At 40.7% G+C, this 19,020-nt stretch overlaps 1 protein-coding gene and 1 non-coding gene across 9 annotated transcripts in view; one reads left to right on the top strand and one right to left on the bottom strand.

The window, feature by feature from the left end:
- GART (phosphoribosylglycinamide formyltransferase, phosphoribosylglycinamide synthetase, phosphoribosylaminoimidazole synthetase) overlaps positions 1-19,020 on the bottom strand; it is a 29,651-nt gene that overhangs the window by 2,059 nt on the left and 8,572 nt on the right. For all 8 annotated transcript variants that reach the window (XM_042229418.2, XM_042229441.2, XM_060416093.1 and 5 more), the window contains 16 exons: positions 16,716-16,827; positions 15,616-15,684; positions 14,999-15,124; positions 13,860-13,947; positions 13,582-13,667; positions 13,253-13,421; positions 9,991-10,222; positions 8,010-8,104; positions 7,606-7,715; positions 7,067-7,265; positions 5,650-5,901; positions 5,244-5,396; positions 3,306-3,512; positions 2,069-2,206; positions 969-1,099; positions 588-729 (listed from right to left, as the gene is read on the bottom strand). In XM_042229418.2, coding sequence (XP_042085352.2) covers positions 588-729; positions 969-1,099; positions 2,069-2,206; positions 3,306-3,512; positions 5,244-5,396; positions 5,650-5,901; positions 7,067-7,265; positions 7,606-7,715; positions 8,010-8,104; positions 9,991-10,222; positions 13,253-13,421; positions 13,582-13,667; positions 13,860-13,947; positions 14,999-15,124; positions 15,616-15,684; positions 16,716-16,827 — 2,309 coding nt within the window. The remainder of the gene's footprint in view (positions 1-587; positions 730-968; positions 1,100-2,068; positions 2,207-3,305; positions 3,513-5,243; positions 5,397-5,649; positions 5,902-7,066; positions 7,266-7,605; positions 7,716-8,009; positions 8,105-9,990; positions 10,223-13,252; positions 13,422-13,581; positions 13,668-13,859; positions 13,948-14,998; positions 15,125-15,615; positions 15,685-16,715; positions 16,828-19,020) is intronic.
- TRNAC-ACA (transfer RNA cysteine (anticodon ACA)) lies at positions 4,842-4,913 on the top strand. The gene has a single exon. It is a non-coding gene; the product is annotated as a tRNA-Cys (tRNA).

Below are 19,020 nucleotides of genomic sequence, written 5' to 3'. Positions count from 1 at the left end.
GGAGCAAGCTTTCTCTAGGTTGGGTGTTTTCATTGTCAAAGACAGAAATGAGGAAAAGTGAAATACACGTTCTCATCCAAGGAGGCCCTGGGAGCAGCAGGTTTCTGCCTTGCACAAATGAAGACACAATGAGGGACTCTGAACAGGTGCCGGCAGTGATTCAAAGCTGGAGGGGAAGGGGTCTACTCTGGCTTATAGGGCTCTTGACATTAACAGCGGATCCTGTGCAATCTGACAATAATGCCTTCTTTGCCATTTTCTGGCAATGGTTCACACTTCTAAACAAGGAAAAAAATCTCCTCCCAGTATTTATCCAGAAGATGAAACATATTTATATTAATGTGAAAGCAACCTAAGCTATCTTAGAAAACATAATTATAACACACCAAAGAAAACTGATGAAGAAGGATAATAAGTCATCACTGGGTCATATTCTGGGCTAAAGGCAAAGGAAATTCAATTATTATGTGTGTCAAAATAAAATGTCATAGTAGCTCTCTCATGACTGGAATGGTTTGGTAAATTAACCACCCTAGAGTCATTTTCAGTTGATTTCTCAATGTCGTATCAAACAGTTTTTTGCTTACCATTCCATTTTCTGACAAAGGGGCCAGACAAGATTCTCATGAATCCTGCAAGACAGACTATGTCTGTGGAGAACTCTTCAAGGACTTCGTCAACTGCATTGTCAAATGCTGCACGATTTTTATATAATTTATGGTTAATTACCTAGAAGAGAAACAGGTAAGTACCATCTGTCTCCAACAAATTAACCAAAAATTATTTAAAATCCAACCTATAAATAGACCACACTGACCATCTGAAGACATGTGATATCAAGAATGAAGGAATGAACTGGAATGGAAAGGTAAGCCTAGTAGCCACCCCAAATCCAGATGTCTTAAGAACACTTAGGGGCAGATTATGAGCTTGAATAATCTGTTAAGGTGCTTTTCAAAGTAACTTACTCTGGTGGGAATCCCGGCTTTTTCTGCTTTATCTAAGCCAGCCACTGCAGCTTTGTTGGAGATCACAACGACAATGTGTGCCAAGCTACCTGGCTCCCTAGTGCTGTCTATGAGAGCTTGGAGGTTCGATCCTGAAAAAAGGCAGAAAAACAGAGGTGAAGGCATACTTCTTTAAAAGGTTTATATACTTCAAATAGGGAATAGTCAAGATTTTTGAATAAAAATGTCTTGGAAAAGATTGGCAAAATATGTGAGGCTTTTACATTTCCTTCCTCTCGGAATAATATATTAGTATCTCATGAAAACATACGCACAAAATATGAATTAGCATAGCAGTAGAAACAGTTTAACACATGTTAAAACTGAAGGAGGAGGAACAAGCTGCTTAATTAAACAAAAAACCCGAACACTTTCAAGAAGAAACCACTACGACTGACCTCTTACAATCATTTCTTTGCTTTACCGTCAACTTGGGTCTAAAGTATACCAAAACCTTAAAATAGACTTGTAAAGCATTTATTATTTCTGAGAATGTAAAGAAAGAATCTGATATGTACTTATGAACCTATTGTATATTTACAAGAATGTTCATAGCAAAGTCACTTAAAACAGTGGTGGGAACTGCTGGGTGATCCAGCGGTCAGGACTCTGTCCACTTACTGCCAAAGGCCTGGGTTCAACCCCATAAGCCAAAAATCGTGCTGTATCCATCCATATGAGAGAAAACAAGGCTCTTATTACTTTACCCCTCTGCCCACAAGAGGCAAATGAAAATTTTGTACTAAATTACTGTTGAAAATTTAAAAAAGCCTCAACTGTCTTAAGACTTTAAAGCTACAATCGAAAAGTTGCAATTTGCAGTCTAGAAAAGCTTCTCTCTTCAACCATGTTCCCAACACCCTCTAATTTTCCTTTAGAAGCTGTCTAAGATGCCTGAGAAAAGTGGAAGGACTGAGAATGCAGAATAGCTAACATTCCTTAATAATACCCAGCCCCACTCTAACACTGTTCTTACAGTTGGAGGTTTTTTTAGGGGGAAGAATGGGAGAAAAGGAAGCACATGTCTACAGTTCTGTAGTAAAGAGGGAGCCATGTCTCACCTGTCCCAGATATTAAGACAGCTACTCTTGCCTTTTTCGGTTGAACAGAGATATGATTTCTCAGGGTTCCATTCTCCAGTACTGATCCATTTATTTGCATGGTTTCAATCAGATGCTCGACTTTCACACGAGGAGAACCTTTGGTGCAAACATACCCAACAAATAAGTCAAGAACAACTGTGAATTAACAGTAATATGGAAAGAGAAGTGTTTTAAAAACACTTTAGAACACTATCATTTTATTCTGAAAATAAGATATGCAGGATTAAAACAAATAGTAAGTTTGTTTTACTTATCATTACTCACTCACAGAAATTTCCTGAAGGCAGACACTGCCCACTTCAACTAAAAGCTACAGCACTGTAAGTAAAGTGGATATGTTAGTGCCTGCCAGTGTTCTCTCCCATTTCCTGTAGATCTTCCAACCACACTAGTGTTATGACCTCTCAACTTCAAGGGTAGCCATGTGACCAAGCAAGACCATTCAAAGGTTTGATATAGGACGGTGAGAAAGAGAGGGCCTCTCCCAGTGCAATGTGAGTTGAAGGATGTGGGCTCAAGACATCTTACAGGTATTTGGAGAGCCTGCCTGAAAATGAAACCTACACAGTAAAGGAATGAAAGGCAAAATTAACGAGTCTTGACATCTCTGTTAGAGAATCTGAGTGTGTTTTTTGCCGTTCTGCCAATTTCTAGTGCTTCTAACAGAGTTCCGGGTAATACAGTGCTGTCAGGGTGCTTGCTCACTGCTCCTTGAATTGAGCTGTGTCACAAAGCAGAGCCTGACTTAAGTCCTCGCGTGAGAGATTACTTTGGGAAGTGACAGGGAATGATGATGGGGAAGACTCTTACACTGAGTGTGTTACTCAGCTGGTCACCGCTGTGGGCAACTTGGGCTTGGTCCCACTGGGACCCTCAGAGGAGCCGTGTAGACAGACTGTGCCTAGAACTGCTCCCGCCTTCTGTTTCTCAAGTGGGTGCTGACTCATTACCTCTCACCCTACTGATCAAGGGCTGCTTCCTGCAGGGTGTGGTTGTTCGAGTGACTGCTACACACAGGGGTCAGACCCTGAGGCAGAAATGAAGAGACGCGTGGTGTGGTATTACTGGCTGGGATGTTTCCATGTGACAGCTGTGTAAAGATAGTTGCCATAGCAATGGGTGGGCAGAGCTCCTAAGGCAGGGCACAGTTATACTGAAGGTTATAGATCTAAGAGCCACTGAAGGAACATGTTACCTTCGGGACACGCAACCACTCTGCCAATCACCCAGGCTTCTTGCTGGTGCTGCTCAATATCCTGCAGAGTCTGCTTCACCAGGTCCTCTGACACCACGAGGGCAGCCCCAATCCCACAGTTAAATGTTCTGGCCATCTCCTCTTCAGAGAGGTGGCCTTCCTGCTGTAACCATGAGAAGATTCTGGGGACCCTCCAGGTCTGGGCATCTGAAAACAGGCAAGAGTTGTTCCTTAACCTACTGTTGACCCAAAGTATAAAAGCATGCACATTTACAAAGCTATGGAAATTAAAACCAGGACGGCTATTTTATATAAGGAGAAACTACTAACTGGCCTTTCAGAAGCTTTCTAGGGATCCATCTGTACTAAGGCATTAAGAATACTTTTGTGTCACACTTGGCCAATATTCACAATTGAGCAAATTTTTGCTCAATTAGTTTTGTGCTGCATTAACTATCTAGATCCTTAGAAATTCCCTGATGAAACAGATGCTCTAATGGGGCTAAATTCCAGTAAAGGCTGACATAGTACCCTTCTGAGAATGTCCAGTTGGGTCTTAGCGATGACCAAAACGCACCCTAAGTTTGATACAAAACTAGTGGCTTATATACAGACTTAGAGGAAATACAGCTACCACTGTAGAAAACTTAAGCTACATAGAAAAGTTTAAGAGCAATACTCTGCCCCTCTGCATTTATTTTAAAATTTAGGGAAACCCCTGTCAGTCCAGTGGTTAGGACGTGCCAGGTTCACTTCCTAATAAGGAATTAAGATCTTGCAAACTGCACAGTGGGGCCAAAAAATAAAACAAAAACAACTAACAAGCTAGACTTAGGTCTGTTTAAAAACTGTTTTTGTTCGTTTTTTTTTTGGCCCCACTGCATGGCTTGCAGGATCTTAGTTCCTGGACCAGGGACTGAAATGAGGCCACCACAGTGAAGTGCTGACTCATAACCACTGGCTCACCAGGGAATTCCCAACCAATAAGTTTCCTGAAACAGCAATCTTCACTTACTGTCTCTGTATCTCTGCTATCATCCCTTGTGCCAATAATCTAGGGGGTGGAATCTACCCTCTCAAGTTGCTTTTTGACACTGCTAACCAGTGTCATGTTGAAAACCTTGCTTGGAGTTGATACTTTCACATGGTTTACTCCCTGATTCAGACTGTTTTAACTTCTCACAGAAATATTGCAACGAACACGTCAAAGACTTAAAACACTGTATTCTCATTCTCTATTCAAATCTACTCTTCTTCTGTCCTATGCACACTCCCACCTATGTACCCACTAAACGAGAAACCTGGGACTTCTTTTTTCATGCTAAGCACACAATGATTCTTCTCTCTTCCCAATGCCTTGGTTTGGGTCCTCTCTATCCCGCACATGGACTATTTAATAACTACCATTTCCCTTTCCCTCCCGGCAAGTTCCTGATTCTATCTTGACAGAGCTTAAGCTTACCAACCCCCTAGAGAATCTGCTTAGAAAATTTCATCTGATATAATTACAGGGCTGTATGCCTTATATGTAGGACTTCCCTTGTAGCTCAGATGGTAAAGCGTCTGCCTACAATGCAGGAGACCCGGGTTCGATCCCTGGGTGGGGAAGATCCCCTGGAGAAGAAAATGGCAACTCATTCCAGTACTCTTGACTAGAAAATCCCATGGATGGAGGAGCGTGGTAGGCTACAGTCCATGCAGTCACAAGGAGTTAGACACGACTGAGCGACTTCACTTGGTCTATGCATTATAAACATGGCCAATAACGTGAAAAGATATGGTAAAGGGTCAGTCCTATTTTTTCCACAAGAAGTCCAAATGATGAATAATTTCTGGGTATAATCCTATGTGTATTTAAACTACCCAAAGAGTTTCCTTCCATAATGTATTTTTTCTCCTAATAGTTTTCTGAGCAAAATTTCTTTTTAGTGATCTTACCTAAATTCACCCCCAATTTCTGAGGGAGGACTCTGGGGATGTTTTCCAGTAATCCTCCACCAGTAATATGTGCAACAGCCTTAACACGTCCTGAACGCAGGACAGGTAACAGTGAGTGGCTGTAGATTCTGGTTGGGGTTAGAAGTAAGTCACCTGTATATTGGGAAGATAAGATAAAAACTTAAGTCTATGAAATCAAACCAAAGCATACATAAAAAATAATTCTGAAACAGAGGACTGTGACCCTGCCAGATACACCTGTTCTATAACATCTAAGCAGCCAAACCACAGCCTAAGTATTAATAATTTGTTCCATTCTAACTTTAAGTAATGAAAGCAGCCTAACCCTAGTGACTGGCTGCTCAGACATTTCCAAGTAGGAGAGTTTAAACGTGAGTATGTGTACCTAAGGTCTGGTCACCACAACCAACAGGTGCTGGAGAAGAGTACTGGAGGGAAGAATTTGCTACTATTTTCCTCACAAGGCTGAATCCGTTGCTGTGAAGACCAGATGAAGCGATTCCAATAACAGCGTCCCCTTCCGTGATTCTTTCCAGGTGAGGAAGTTTCTGATCCCGCTCCATGGCGCCAACGGCAAAACCAGCTAGATCATACTCTCCAGGAGGGTACATGTCAGGCATCTCTGCCGTTTCACCTCCTGGCAGAAAGAGAAAACAAGAACAAAGAAATCATTGAATGTTTATACGCCTGTCTAGGAAGTAGTGACTGACACCAGCTACTCTACATATGGACAATTAAACACAGGCTGTATTCTGCAGACATTCAGGAAAATGCTCTCTAAGGGCCATCTAACAGAACTCTCAACCAAGCATGATTTCAGGGGAAACAGCACTAATTTCCACAAAGGGTGAATATAGCCTCCAAACGTCGTTATTTTTACAGAATGAATGCTCAGTTGGACGGAAGGCCATTTCTCTAGCAGTTTAGTTTCAGAAATGCTTTCACCTATATTTGATCTTTACAGTCACCCCATGTTCCAATAATGGTACAGGCTTAGAAGAGTGATTTAATCAGGGCTGCTGCTGCTGCTGCTAAGTCACTTCAGTCGTGTCCAACTCTGTGCAACCCCATAGACGGCAGCCCACCAGGCTCCCTCGTCCCTGGGATTCTCCAGGCAAGAATACTGGAGTGGGTTGCCATTTCCTTCTCCTGCCTAACTCTAAATGCCCTGGCCTAATAAATACATTAAGTTCACATTACCACCATATCATATAAAGACAGGGTCTAGGCTGGCAGATTTAAATCATGAACAGTTCTAAAAGATGGTTGAAAGGCAATTTTGGCTTTTGGGGTAGGCCTGTCCACAGAAATGGGGAGGTAAAAAAGGTAGTTTTAGTTTCTCTGGTCAACCTACAAATTTATCTTGTTAAAACCCTCATGTATGTTCTCCAGTAACAGTTCTATAAACCTTGGGTACATTTTATCCTTAGTGTCATTTCTGTGGGAAATTAAGGCTTAAAGAGTCAGAATGCCAGGAACTGACCTGCCTCTGCTGCAGGGCCGTAAGGAGGAAACAAGCCCTTACTCTGTCTGTCCGGGAGGCCACTGAGAGACATGGGAGTCAAACAGAGGCCAAGGATCCGGGGGAAGACAAGCCTTGGGCGATGGTGAAGTGTGAGTCTGACCCTCGAGGGGAGGGTTTGGGGACACCGAGGTTTAAGTTTTCCTTAGCTGGTACTGTCTATATTTTGTTTGCCTCATTGTGTGGCACAGTTTGTCTTGCTGGCTATACTGGTCACCATCAGGCTTATATGCAGGGCTGAAACACAGCGAGGGTGCGTGATTAAAATGGAAGCGCATACCGAGGAGAGCACATCCAGCCTTTCTACAAGCTTGGGCGATCCCAGCGATAACAGCTTCAGTCGTATGGAGGTCAAGTTTTCCACAGGAAAAGTAATCAAGGAAAAAGAGGGGCTCTGCTCCTTGGGCCAGAATGTCATTTACACACATCGCAACCAAATCCTGACCAATGGTCTCATGTTTACCGCACTGCTGGGCAATCTACCGGAGGGTATAAACATCCACATTAGAGAGTAAGTTCCAAACTGTATCTTGTCAATTATCAGAGAAGGCTAACAAATAATGACTTTTGGCTAGTGCTGTGAACACCTAAAGACAAAAGAACACTAAATTTTGATAAGCTACTTGGTCCAAAGTTATTCTTTTGTCCCAGATATACTCTCAAAGACACTGCGTTACTAGAAGCATGTAGCCATTGTAGCAAAACAATATTTGGTATGCTTCTCTTTAGTGCATATATGTCAAGAGGAGAAAGATATTTGATACATAGTAAATTCGTATCTTTCACAAAAGGCCTTTACTCACGTAAGTGTCTGATTACCTTCAGTTTTGTCCCAACACCATCTGTTCCACAGGCCAGAAGAGGATCAGTGAAACCAGCTGCTTTCAAATCAAAAAGACCAGCAAAACCTCCAAGATCAACATCACAGCCTGTTGGAGAGAAAATTTATTTCTTGCTGCATTTCAACAGCAAAGGACTGATCAAGAAAGCAGATATTGAAGGGGCAGACACATCCTTTAGAGTTTAAGATCATGGATAAGAAATGCTTTCCCTACTATTAGAGGTAAGAAAGCAGATGACTCTGAGTCTGGCTTAAAGAGGACAAGACTTACAGCAGCTTGGCATTAGTCTGGAACATGTTCTTCAGTTAACTACAAAGCCCCAAATCAATACACAATGTTTGTCATGGTTGATGAACTAGCAAAGGACAAGATCTGACTTACCTGGTCTGGAGGTGGCCTTCGCTAAAGGTTTAATTTTCTGGACCAGCATATTACCAGCTGCAATGTCTACCCCAGATTCCTTGTAAGTCAGGCCCCTAAAAAGTTCAAAAAATAAACTAAGACATCACCAGGGAAAAATTATTTTAACCTTAAAATATTATTTAAAGCAAAAGATATTCACTAGGCATTTTTCAGATCCCCTAATGTGCTTGGCCCCATCCAGAGATTTTAATTTGGCTGCTCTAGGGCAGGTCCTAGGAATTGGAATGTGTTTAAACAACCTCCCCAGTTGATAATCACTATTTGGAACGACTTCTCTAACTTAACTATTTCTTCCAGAAGTACCTGTCAGAGGCAGGTAAATATACCAACATTTGGCTACAACCTTTCTCTGTTCAATTTTGGTATGCAAAGGAAAGAGTACCAAAACAGTCCAAAAAGTGAAAATTAGGATGATAAGAACTCTAGAAAGAAATCACTTAATAATGAAACTGAGCTCTTACTGCAGTAATAGAGAACTGGATCCGTTTTCTTATAAAGACTATAAGAAATGATTTTAAAAACTCAAAAAACCCCCCAACCACCCCCCCCACACCAAAACCCCACTGAAACCAGGTAATGATATTCAATGTATCATTTCCATCTTTATAACAGTACCAACAAGCTGGAGCATTCCATTTAGTGCTCATTTGCTCAGTCCTGTCTGACTCATTGCAACACCATGGACTGTAGCCCACCAGGCTCCTCTGTCCATGGAATTCTCTAGGCAAAAACACTACAGTGGGTTGCCACTTTCTTCTCCAGAGGATCTTCCTGACCCAGGGACTGAAAGTGTCTTCTATGTCTCCTGCATTGTAGGCAGATTTTTTACCCACTGAGCCACCAGGGAAGCCCAGTCATGTTAAATGGCACTGTGACTTTGGTGGTCTAGCCTTACAAAAACAACAATGACCTAGTGGGATTCAGGGATATAGGAAGAAATACCTCCAGTTTTATTAGAAACAAGATGCCAGGGAACAAAGAGATTTGAGACTTTTGGCGGCTAACTACAAAAAAGGTGGCAGTCTAGGGTCACATTAGGATAGGAAATGAAGTTCTACTGATTAGAAATTTCAATAGGATCTAATTTCTTTTTTAAAAATGTGGACTATTTTTAAAGTCATTATTGAATTTGTTACAATACTGCTTCTGTTTTATGTTTTTGTTTTTTGGCCACAAGGCATGTGGGGTCTTAGCTTCCTGATCAGGGATCAACCCTGTACACCCTCCTGCACTGGAAGGTGAAGTCTCAACCACTGGACCACCAGGGAAGGCCCAGAATCTACTCATTTTAAAAGTTAAAAAAATAAAATTTTAGCATGTCACTCTCATTTTGTCTTGAAACAAGTATTTCTCATACATGAACTCAATGAACATACTGTGATAAGATCAAGACACCCACATCTGCAGTTAATAGTTCATTGATATTTTACAAAGGAATAGCTGTATATGACAATAAGTGAAGTCATAAAATACATTTCAGTAATATAAATGCAGTGACCAAATGAAATGGTAAAATTTATAGTATAATCAAAGCTGTAAAGTTAAGATAACCAATATTTACATCTCAAATTATTTTGACAGAATTAGGGTAACTTAGATATATATATAACAGTAATATGTAAATATATGATAACTCAAGGAATAAAAATCCCTTCCCCTATTTTTCTTGATGAATTGACAGCTTATTGCATACACCTAAAATGTAGAATGTGAAATAAACCTTTTAACAGCACATTTCAAATATGAGCTACCATGAAGTTTTTTCCATTTCATTTGAATATAACTAATACTTTTGATTCAAACTAAATGCAAATCAAAACTGGACCAGTTTCACAGTTCAAAATACAGAATGCCTTAGTTCAGGTTCAGTGGAGTTTTCTACATCACCATCTCTGCCAGTTCTAAAGCTGTGCTGTGATCACCTGGGTCACAAGTTTACCTGGTCTGCTGGAGGAAAGCTATGGCTCGAAAGCCGATGTCTTTTCTATAAACAGCTCCCTCAAACTTTATAGCAGCAAGTCCTTTCCTGGCTTGTTCAAGGGCTGAGATGAGATTTTCCCTGATGGCCGTGACACTCAGGATCCTACCCCCGTTAGTCACCACCTTGCCATCTTTTAGGGCAGTGCCTGCTTGGAACACCTCCAGTCCTAAAGCCCGAGCCTCAGGAAACCCTGTAAGAGAGAGCATATTTGATACATTAATTATAATAATAATATTATACACTATAGCTTATTCATTACAAGAGTGTTTTTTAAAATTATCTTTATTTCATTTAAACGAATCTTCACAAGAATCCTAACAGAAAGGAATTATGTGATATAACAATAAATTGACCATTCCTCCTAAGAACAGCCTATTCTGCTCTAGGGTGACAACTGTATACACTAAAGCTCTGTGTTATAGATCTCATGTAAGAATGATTATTTCAATGAAGGGGAAAAAAAAAAAGGCAAGCTCTGAAAAGTTTGGTACTAGAAGTGGAGTTATTTTCTCTTGAAAAGTAAAAAACTTAAACATCAGTGAATAAATCCTGATCACTTTTTACTGAAAATAACTTTTTTGCTTTACCACAGCCAACTAGATAAGGCTGCTTTTCCTTTTAAAATATTATTAAACTATATTTTCTAAATTATGCAGTGGACAATTCATACAAAGAAAACCTCTTAATTAAAAAATTTTTTTATATCCTTAGTTTGTCCTTTTTCTTTTCTCTTTTAGCACTGTATTTGGTAATGTTAAATTTTTTCTGTATCAATTTAAAAAAAAGGTTTTTTTTAAATTAAAGCACAGTGGTTTATAATATTGTGTCTTCTCTTGGTGTTTCTATAAGATAGGGGCATTTAGTCATAGACAGCCAAATATCTGGTGGTATCAGTTCAGTTGCTCAGGCGTGTCCCATTCTGTGACCCCAAGAACCACAGCATGCCAGGCCTCCCTGTCTATCACCAACTCCCGGAGTTTACCCAAACCCATGTCCATTGACTTGGTGATGCCATCCAGCCATCTCATCCTCTGTTGTCCCCTTCTCCTCCTGCCCCTAATCCTTCCCAGCAATGAGTCAACTCTTTGCACAACTCCAAAGTACTGGAGTTTCAGCTTTAGCATCAGTCCTTCCAATGAACACCCAGGACTGATCTCCTTTAGGATGGACTGGTTGGATCTCCTTGCAGTCCAAGGGACTCTCAAAAGTCTTCTCCAACACCACAGTTCAAAAGCATCAATTCTTCAGCACTCAGCTTTCTTCACCGTCCAACTGTCACATCTGTAAGCCTCGACTAGACGGATCTTTGCTGGCAAAGTAATGTCTCTGCTTTTTAATATGCTCTCTAGGTTGGTCCTACCTTTCCCTTCCAAAGAGTACTCGTCTTTTAATTTCATGGCTACAATCACCATCTGCAGTGATTTTGGAGCCCCCCAAAATAAAGTCTGACACTGTTTCCACTGTTTCCCCATCTATTTTCCATGAAGTGATGGGACCAGATGCCATGATCTTCGTTTTCTGAATGCTGAGTTTTAAGCCAACTTTTTCACTCTCCTCTTTCACTTTCATCAAGAGGCTCTTTAGTTCCTCTTCACTTTCTGCCAAAAGGGTGGTGTCATCTGCATATCTGAGGTTATTGATATTTCTCCCGGCAATCTGGATTCCAGCTTGTGCTTCTTCCAGCCCAGCGTTTCTCATGATGTACTCTGCACAGAATTTAAATAAGCAGGGTGACAATATACAGCCTTGACATACTCCTTTTCCTATTTGGAACCAGTCTGTTGTTCCATGTTCAGCTCTAACTGTTGCTTCCTGACCTGCATATAGGTTTCTCAAGAGGCAGGTCAGGTGGTCTGTATTCCCATCTCTTTCAGAATTTTCCACAGTTTATTGTGATCCACACCATCAAAGGCTTTGGCATAGTCCCGGTGGTATCAGTAACATCCAATATTGGGACATCAGAAACTATTACACTTGTCACTGTAACTTTAGGGAAATTTCACTGATACAAAGATCTTGATTCTATCCCTTCCCTTTGTTTGTTTTAAAAGGCAATCAATTCTTAACTGCCCAGTTACCATGTGTGGTATTTACAGAGCAATGGACTTCCTGTCTGGGTAAGACAGTTAAATAGGGTGTCTGGAACTTATTTACCATTGTAAAACACTGAGTTATATATAAATTGGTTACAATCATTTAACTATTGATAGATGTCTCACCTCCTATAAAAAGAAACAGAAGAAGAGGCTATAGTTCTGAAACTGCTTTAATTCTGCCATCAAAGTGACTATGGGGTATACTGCAAACTGGAGGAGGGGTTAATCTGTGATCAGAGATCACACCATGAAATCTACATTTCAAATTTACAACATCCTTGATATAGCATATTAAAAAGCAGAGACATTAATTTGTCAACAAAGGTCCGTCTAGTCAAGGCTATGGTTTTTCTAGTAGTCACGTATGGATGTGAGAGTTAACTATAAAGAAAGCTGAGCACTGAACAATTAATGTTTTTGAACTGTGGTGTTGGAGAAGACTATTGAGAGTTCTTTGGACTGCAAGGAAATCCAACCAGTCCATCCTAATGGAAATCAGTCCTGAATATTCATTGGAAAGACTGATGTTGAAGCTGAAACTCCAATACTTTGGCCACCTCATGCGAAGAGCTGACTCATTTGAAAAGACCCTGATGCTGGGAAAGATTGAAGGCAGGAGGAGAAGGGGATGACAGAGGATGAGATGGTTGGATGGCATCACTGACTCAATGGACATGAGTTTGGGTAAACTCTGGGAGTTGGTGATGGACAGGGAGGTCTGGCGTGCTGCGGTTCAAGGGGTCACAAAGAGTTGGACAACACTGAGTGACTGAACTGAACTGAACCTATGTAGTTTATACTTATGTTCCTCTGACTCATATATTTCTATTATCTTACTGGCTCTCAGGATGGACGAGAAAGGCGGGCCTGGGTGATTCCCCGTAAACTTGGCTAGGCCTACTTAAATCTTCATTGTGCAGAAAGGGAAATGGATAGCAGTTCCTAAATACAGCAGTTTTAGCTATCTGGACACCCATATCCAAGCAACAAGCAACAGAGTTATGTTAAGAACCCCTGAAAAGTTACTGATGGCCTCACACCCTTACAGGGAGCTTTCCATGGGAGAAAGGCCTACTCCAGTACTGTTCACATTGTCTCCCAACCTTGCGTTCTCTGATGTTCACCTGTTATCTCTACACCCTTGGTGTAGTCTCCTGGGTAACCTTTACTTGCCATGACCACAGTTACGGCAGCACAATTGTCCAGCCAAACAGGCAGAGATGTGCAGAGCAAGCCATCTAAGGTAGACTGAATCACTTCATAAAGATCACTTTTAAGAAGTGGGAGGATCACCTGGAAAAAACACAATCAATATGACAACTGAGAGAAATTTCAATTCTCCTGGGACATTTTATTCACTGAAATACCAAAATTTGCATTATATTTCTCAAAGGTAATTATTTCAAAGCTGAAAAATCCTAAGATTAAAATAGCACAAATCTTTTTTACTCACTTGGCACTCTGGATCACCGAAACGGCAATTAAATTCCAGAACTTTGGGGCCATTCTTGGTCAGCATTATACCAGCATAGAGGACACCTTCATTAAGAAAGAAAAAGAAACTTTAATGCAGACACTGTATTCTATGAAATTTAGAATACAGACTCAAGGTTTTGGAATGACCATAACCAACGTTACAACAATGGTCAATAAAAAGATGGTTTTAAAAACAGAGAAAATGCTGTAAACTTCCGCCATGAATTATGTCCACAATGACATCCATGTGCTTACCTGTGTATGGCATACCCTCCTCCTGCATGCCATCCACTGTCCTCTGAAGAATGGTATTTTTAATTTTTAGCAACAAATCCTTAGAAACCTGGGGAATACAGAGAAATATTTAAATGTAATTGGTATTAAACTAAAAAAGTCCTCTCCCACATTGAGGCTCCTTTGTATACTTCCAATACAGCGTGCATACCTTGCAAGCCTGTAAGTTGAAAATCTAAGGGGTTATAAAATTAATTACAGAAATCAGAGTTAGAGTTAGTTCTTTATCATTTTCACCAAATGGTAGTTTTAATACATAAAGTCTAAAGTAAACCATGTTTGTTTTTTAATCTTTTAGTTAAGAAAAATATCAAAAAGGCACCATGTTATTAGCACTACTGTCACTTCAGTCGTGTCCGACTCTGTGCGACCCCACAGACGGCAGCCCACCAGGCTCCGCTGTCCCCGGGATTCTCCAGGCAAGAACACTGGAATGGGTTGCCATTTCCTTCCCCAATGCATGAAAGTGAAAAGTCAAAGTGAAGTCACTCAGTCGTGTCCGACTCTTAGCGACCCCATGGGCTGCAGACTATCAGGCTCCTCCACCCATGGGATTTTCTAGGCAAGAGTACTGGAGTGGGGTGCCACTGCCTTCTCCGGTTATTAGCACAAACAATTTTAACTATCATCAGTGAAAGGAAATGTGAGTTTCTAAGTGCTATTTATAATATACTCAATGCAGATTTTTCCTAAAACTGTCTAGGAATTGTGTGGAAACATACTTTATCCATTACAGCAGAAACAGAACAAATGATAGTCTGATTTGCTTTTTGATGTACCACACTCACTCTTACTAAGCACTGATTGTTGGCCCCTGCATATCCAAAGATGCATAATTAATTCTAGATTATAATTGGCTCAAGGGGTAAAAACAGGGTATTGAAAGGAGGGGCTGGAAGGATCTGTTTAATCCACAAAGTTAGTTTCATAAAGGCTTTTAGGAAAGGTTAGTTTCAGAGTGAGGCCATAAAAGATATTTTTCATTTATCAGGAAAACCAATTTGCTGATTAGTAATGTCATTTACAGGAAAAAAAGCAAAAACAAACCGGAAAAAGGAAAAGTGTCTAAGAGTTCTTTGCAAAGACCAAATGATGACTACCTGAGGGGCTGGACAGTAGGCTCCCATTCCCCCCGTGTTGGGGCCCTGATCGCCCTCCAGCAATCGCTTATGGTCCTGTGCTGGGGGCATGGGCGCCACAGTCCGTCCATCAGTGAAGCACAGACACTACAGAAAAAACAAACAGTCCACTTAAACTTCAATGCCAAAAAGGTGAAAAAAAAATTTCATAAGCAGAACTATACATACCTTAACTCCATTAGAGTTTTTTTTTTTAATGATTTAAAACATAAATAACTTTCCTAGATCAAGTATCAGAAGATTTTGTGTATTCAATTCTGAAGGATCTGTAATTTTTGAGCTAGGTTGGTCAAGTGGCAGGTCAAGCTACTCCCTAAAGTAAAGTAGTTCAACCTTCCCCCTCTTTAAATAATTTGTGATATAAGTCCAGTTCCCCTACTGATTCACTAGGAATGATTAAAAGAAGATAAATTACTTTTTCATTTGTATCCAAAATAGTAAACACATACAAATTCCTTTGTATTGCTCAGTTTATGCTCTTGGTTGAAGCAACCAGAACAAATCAAGCCTTTTTGGGGATCACAGATCAGATAACACAGTGTATACTCTATACAAGTTCCAAAGATGGATATACGTACAGACACCTCTTCTCCTTCAAGAAGTTCTTCAATGACAACTGTTTCTCCTGCTTCTCCGAATGCTTTACCCTTATTGGAGATAAAAAACAAAGATACAGGAACTGAAGGGGTAAACTTATTAAACTCATTAAACCTGTGGGAAAAAAAAAAACAAAGATAAATTATAAGCTTTCATTACTTATTTAATCAGCTGCTGTCATTTTGCACCATTTGTATAATGAACCAATGCACTAGTTTATAATTTCTCTTTCCCTTTCTGAAAGCCGCATAGGAACACATGAATGTCTCCTATTTTTAAAAGTGGCAATGATGTAGAGTTAGCACTGGCACAGAAGAAATGACTACATCACTGGAACCCTCCTGGGTAGCCTCCTTTCCAGGTTCAATAAGGCGACAGGAAACAGACGTTGTCATCATCACTACTTCACTCTTACTTCTGATTACACTTACGTTTGGTTATTATACCGTAGTGTCTGTGAAAGCAGATTTCCAAAAGATGGAGAAACCCAAAACAACCAAGATGGATCCTATAAGCAAAGCATTAGGGGCTTCCTTGGTGGTCCAGTGATTGGGAATCCGCTTGCCAGTGTGGGGGTCCAGGGTTCAATACCTAGTCTGGGAGAGTTCTGCACGACGCAGAGTAGCTAAGCCCCATGTGCGTAACTACTGAGCCTGTGTGCTGCAACTGCTGAAGCCCATGCGCCTGGAGTCTGTGCTCCGCAGCAGGAGAGGCCACCGCAGCGAGAGGCCGGGGCCCCACAGTGAGGAGTGGCCACCCGTCAGCCTGCCTGCCGTCAAAGCCTGTGTGTGGCAGTGAAAACCCAGTGCAGCCAAAAATATTTTTTTTCCTTAAAAAAAAAAAAAGCAAAATATATTAAAATAAAAAGCAATATATATTGTTTCACTTTTCTTAGACTGGAGACACCAAAAACAGATACTTGTTTTTACAGAGATGGATTATAATACATAGTATTATAAACAGTAACTACTATGCATTTTCCTCATCTTGAGGATAAGAATTTTTAAGTATTTGCAAAATTGGGAGTAGTTATCCAGTGTGACTAGGAAACAATGAACATTTTTGAGAAGGATCAACTTACCTGCATAATCTCTCTGACAGCGTCACAGGCCTCCTCTTTGCTCTTGGCAATAATTACCCCTTTCCCAGCTGCAAGACCACTGGCCTTCACAACCAAAGCGGGGAAGTCTGCACTGTGAAGACAGAGGAAGTTTCAGTATTCAGTAAATCCTAATAATTCAAAAGTTTAAAACACTTGCAGATTTTGTGATGATATGCTATAGCAACAACTAAAAAGTAGAAAGAAAAAAAAAAAACAGCCAACACCATTTTGATGTACTTCCTGCCAGGATTCTTTTCTTCTGTATTCCTCTGTAGTTGCCTGTGATCATATGGTACATACGATTTTGCTTTTCTCACCTACCCTGACAGCATATCAACAAATCTTTGGGAGAAGAAATAGCAGCAATATAGGATGGATAAGGAATGATCTTTAAGATACAATAGTGAATCATGGACCAATATAAGCAAAGACACATAATTTCTCCAAGTACACATAAAAAACTGTTGTTGGTAGTTTTTTCTGTTGAGTAGACCTGGAGATCCAGGAGACTTACCCAAAGTAACTAAGTTGTTACGTCCAAGGAATCTGGTTAATAGAAAACAATAAACTTCAATGTAGAATTAAGAATAAATAAGAATAACTAAAATGAAAACTCGGAGGAGGCAATGGCACCCCATTCCAGTACTCTTGCCTGGAAAATCCCACTGATGGAGGAGCCTGGTAGGCTGCAGTCCATGGGGTCGCTAAGAGTTGGACACGACTGAGTGACTTCCCTTTCACTTTTCACTTTCATGCATTGGGGAAGGAAATGGCAACCCACTCCAGTGTTCTTGCCTGGAGAATCCCAGGGACGGGGGAGCCTGGTGGGCTTCCGTCTATGGGGTCGCACAGAGTCAGACACGACTGAAGCGACTTAGCAGCAGCAGCAGCAGCAGCAGCAGCAGCAAAATGAAAACTATGGATCGGAGGTTCATGACATTGTACAGGAGGCAAGGATCAAGACCATCCCCAAGAAAAAGAAATGCAAAAAGGCAAAATGGTTGTCTGAGGAGGCCTGAAAAGAGAAGCTAAAGGCAAAGGAGAAAAGGAAAGATAAACCCATTTGAATGCAGAGTTCCAAAGAATAGCAAGGAGACATAAGCCTTCCTCACTGATCAATGCAAAGAAATAGAGGAAAACAATAGAATGGGAAAGACTAGAGATCTCTTCAAGAAAATTAAGAGATACCAAGGGAACATTTCATGTAAAGATGGGTACAATAAAGGACAGAAATGGTATGGACCTAACAGAAGTAGAAGATAGTAAGAAGAGGTGGCAAGAATACACAAAAGACCTATACAAAAAAGATCTTCAAGACCCAGATAATCATGATGGTGTGATCACTCACCTAGAGCCAGACATCCTGGAATGCAAAGTCATGTCGGTCTTAGGAAGCATCATTATGAACAAAACTAGTAGAGGTGATGAAATTCCAGTTGAGCTATTCCAAATCTTGAAAGATGATGCTGTGAAAGTGCTACACTCAATATGCCAGCAAATTTGGAAAATTCCGTAGTGGCCACAGAACTGGAAAAGGTCAGTTTCCATGCAAATCCCAAAGAAAGGCAATGCCAAAGAATGCTCAAACTACCACACAATTGCACTCATCTCACATGCTAGCAAAGTAATGCTCCAAATTCTCCAAGCCAGGCTTCGACAGTAGGTGAACTGTGAACTTCCAGACGTTCAAGCTGGATTTAGAAAAGGCAGAGGAACTAGAGATCAAATTGCCAACATTTGCTGGATCATTGAAAAAGAGAGTTCCAGAAAAACGTCTGCTTTATTCACTATGCCAAAGCCTTTGACTGTGTCGATTACAACAAATTGTGGAAAACTCTGAAAGAGATGGGAATACCAGACCACCTGACTTGCCTCTTGAGAAACTTCTGTGCAGATCAGGAAGCAACAATTATAAGTGGATATGGAACAACAAATTGGGAAAAGAGTACGTCAAGGCTGTATATTGTCACCCTGTTTATTTAACTTATATGCAGAGTACATCATGAGAAACACTGGTCTGGATGAAGCACAAGGTGGAATCAAGATTGCTGGAAGAAATATCAAGAACCTCAGACAAGGAGATGATACCACCCTTATGGCAGAAAGCAAAGAAGAACTGAAGAGCCTCTTGATGAAAGTGAAAGAGAGTGAAAAAGTTGGCTTAAAACTCAGCATTCAGAAAACTAAGATCATGGCATTTGGTCCCATCACTTCATGGCAAATAGATGGTAAACACTGGAAAAAGGGACAGACTTTATTTTCTTGGGCTCCAAAATCACTGCAG

The sequence above is a fragment of the Ovis aries genome, chromosome 1 (genome assembly GCF_016772045.2).
Source record: "Ovis aries strain OAR_USU_Benz2616 breed Rambouillet chromosome 1, ARS-UI_Ramb_v3.0, whole genome shotgun sequence".
NCBI classification, from domain to species: Eukaryota; Metazoa; Chordata; class Mammalia; order Artiodactyla; family Bovidae; genus Ovis; species Ovis aries.
This window is presented reverse-complemented; position numbering and strand designations above follow the sequence as displayed.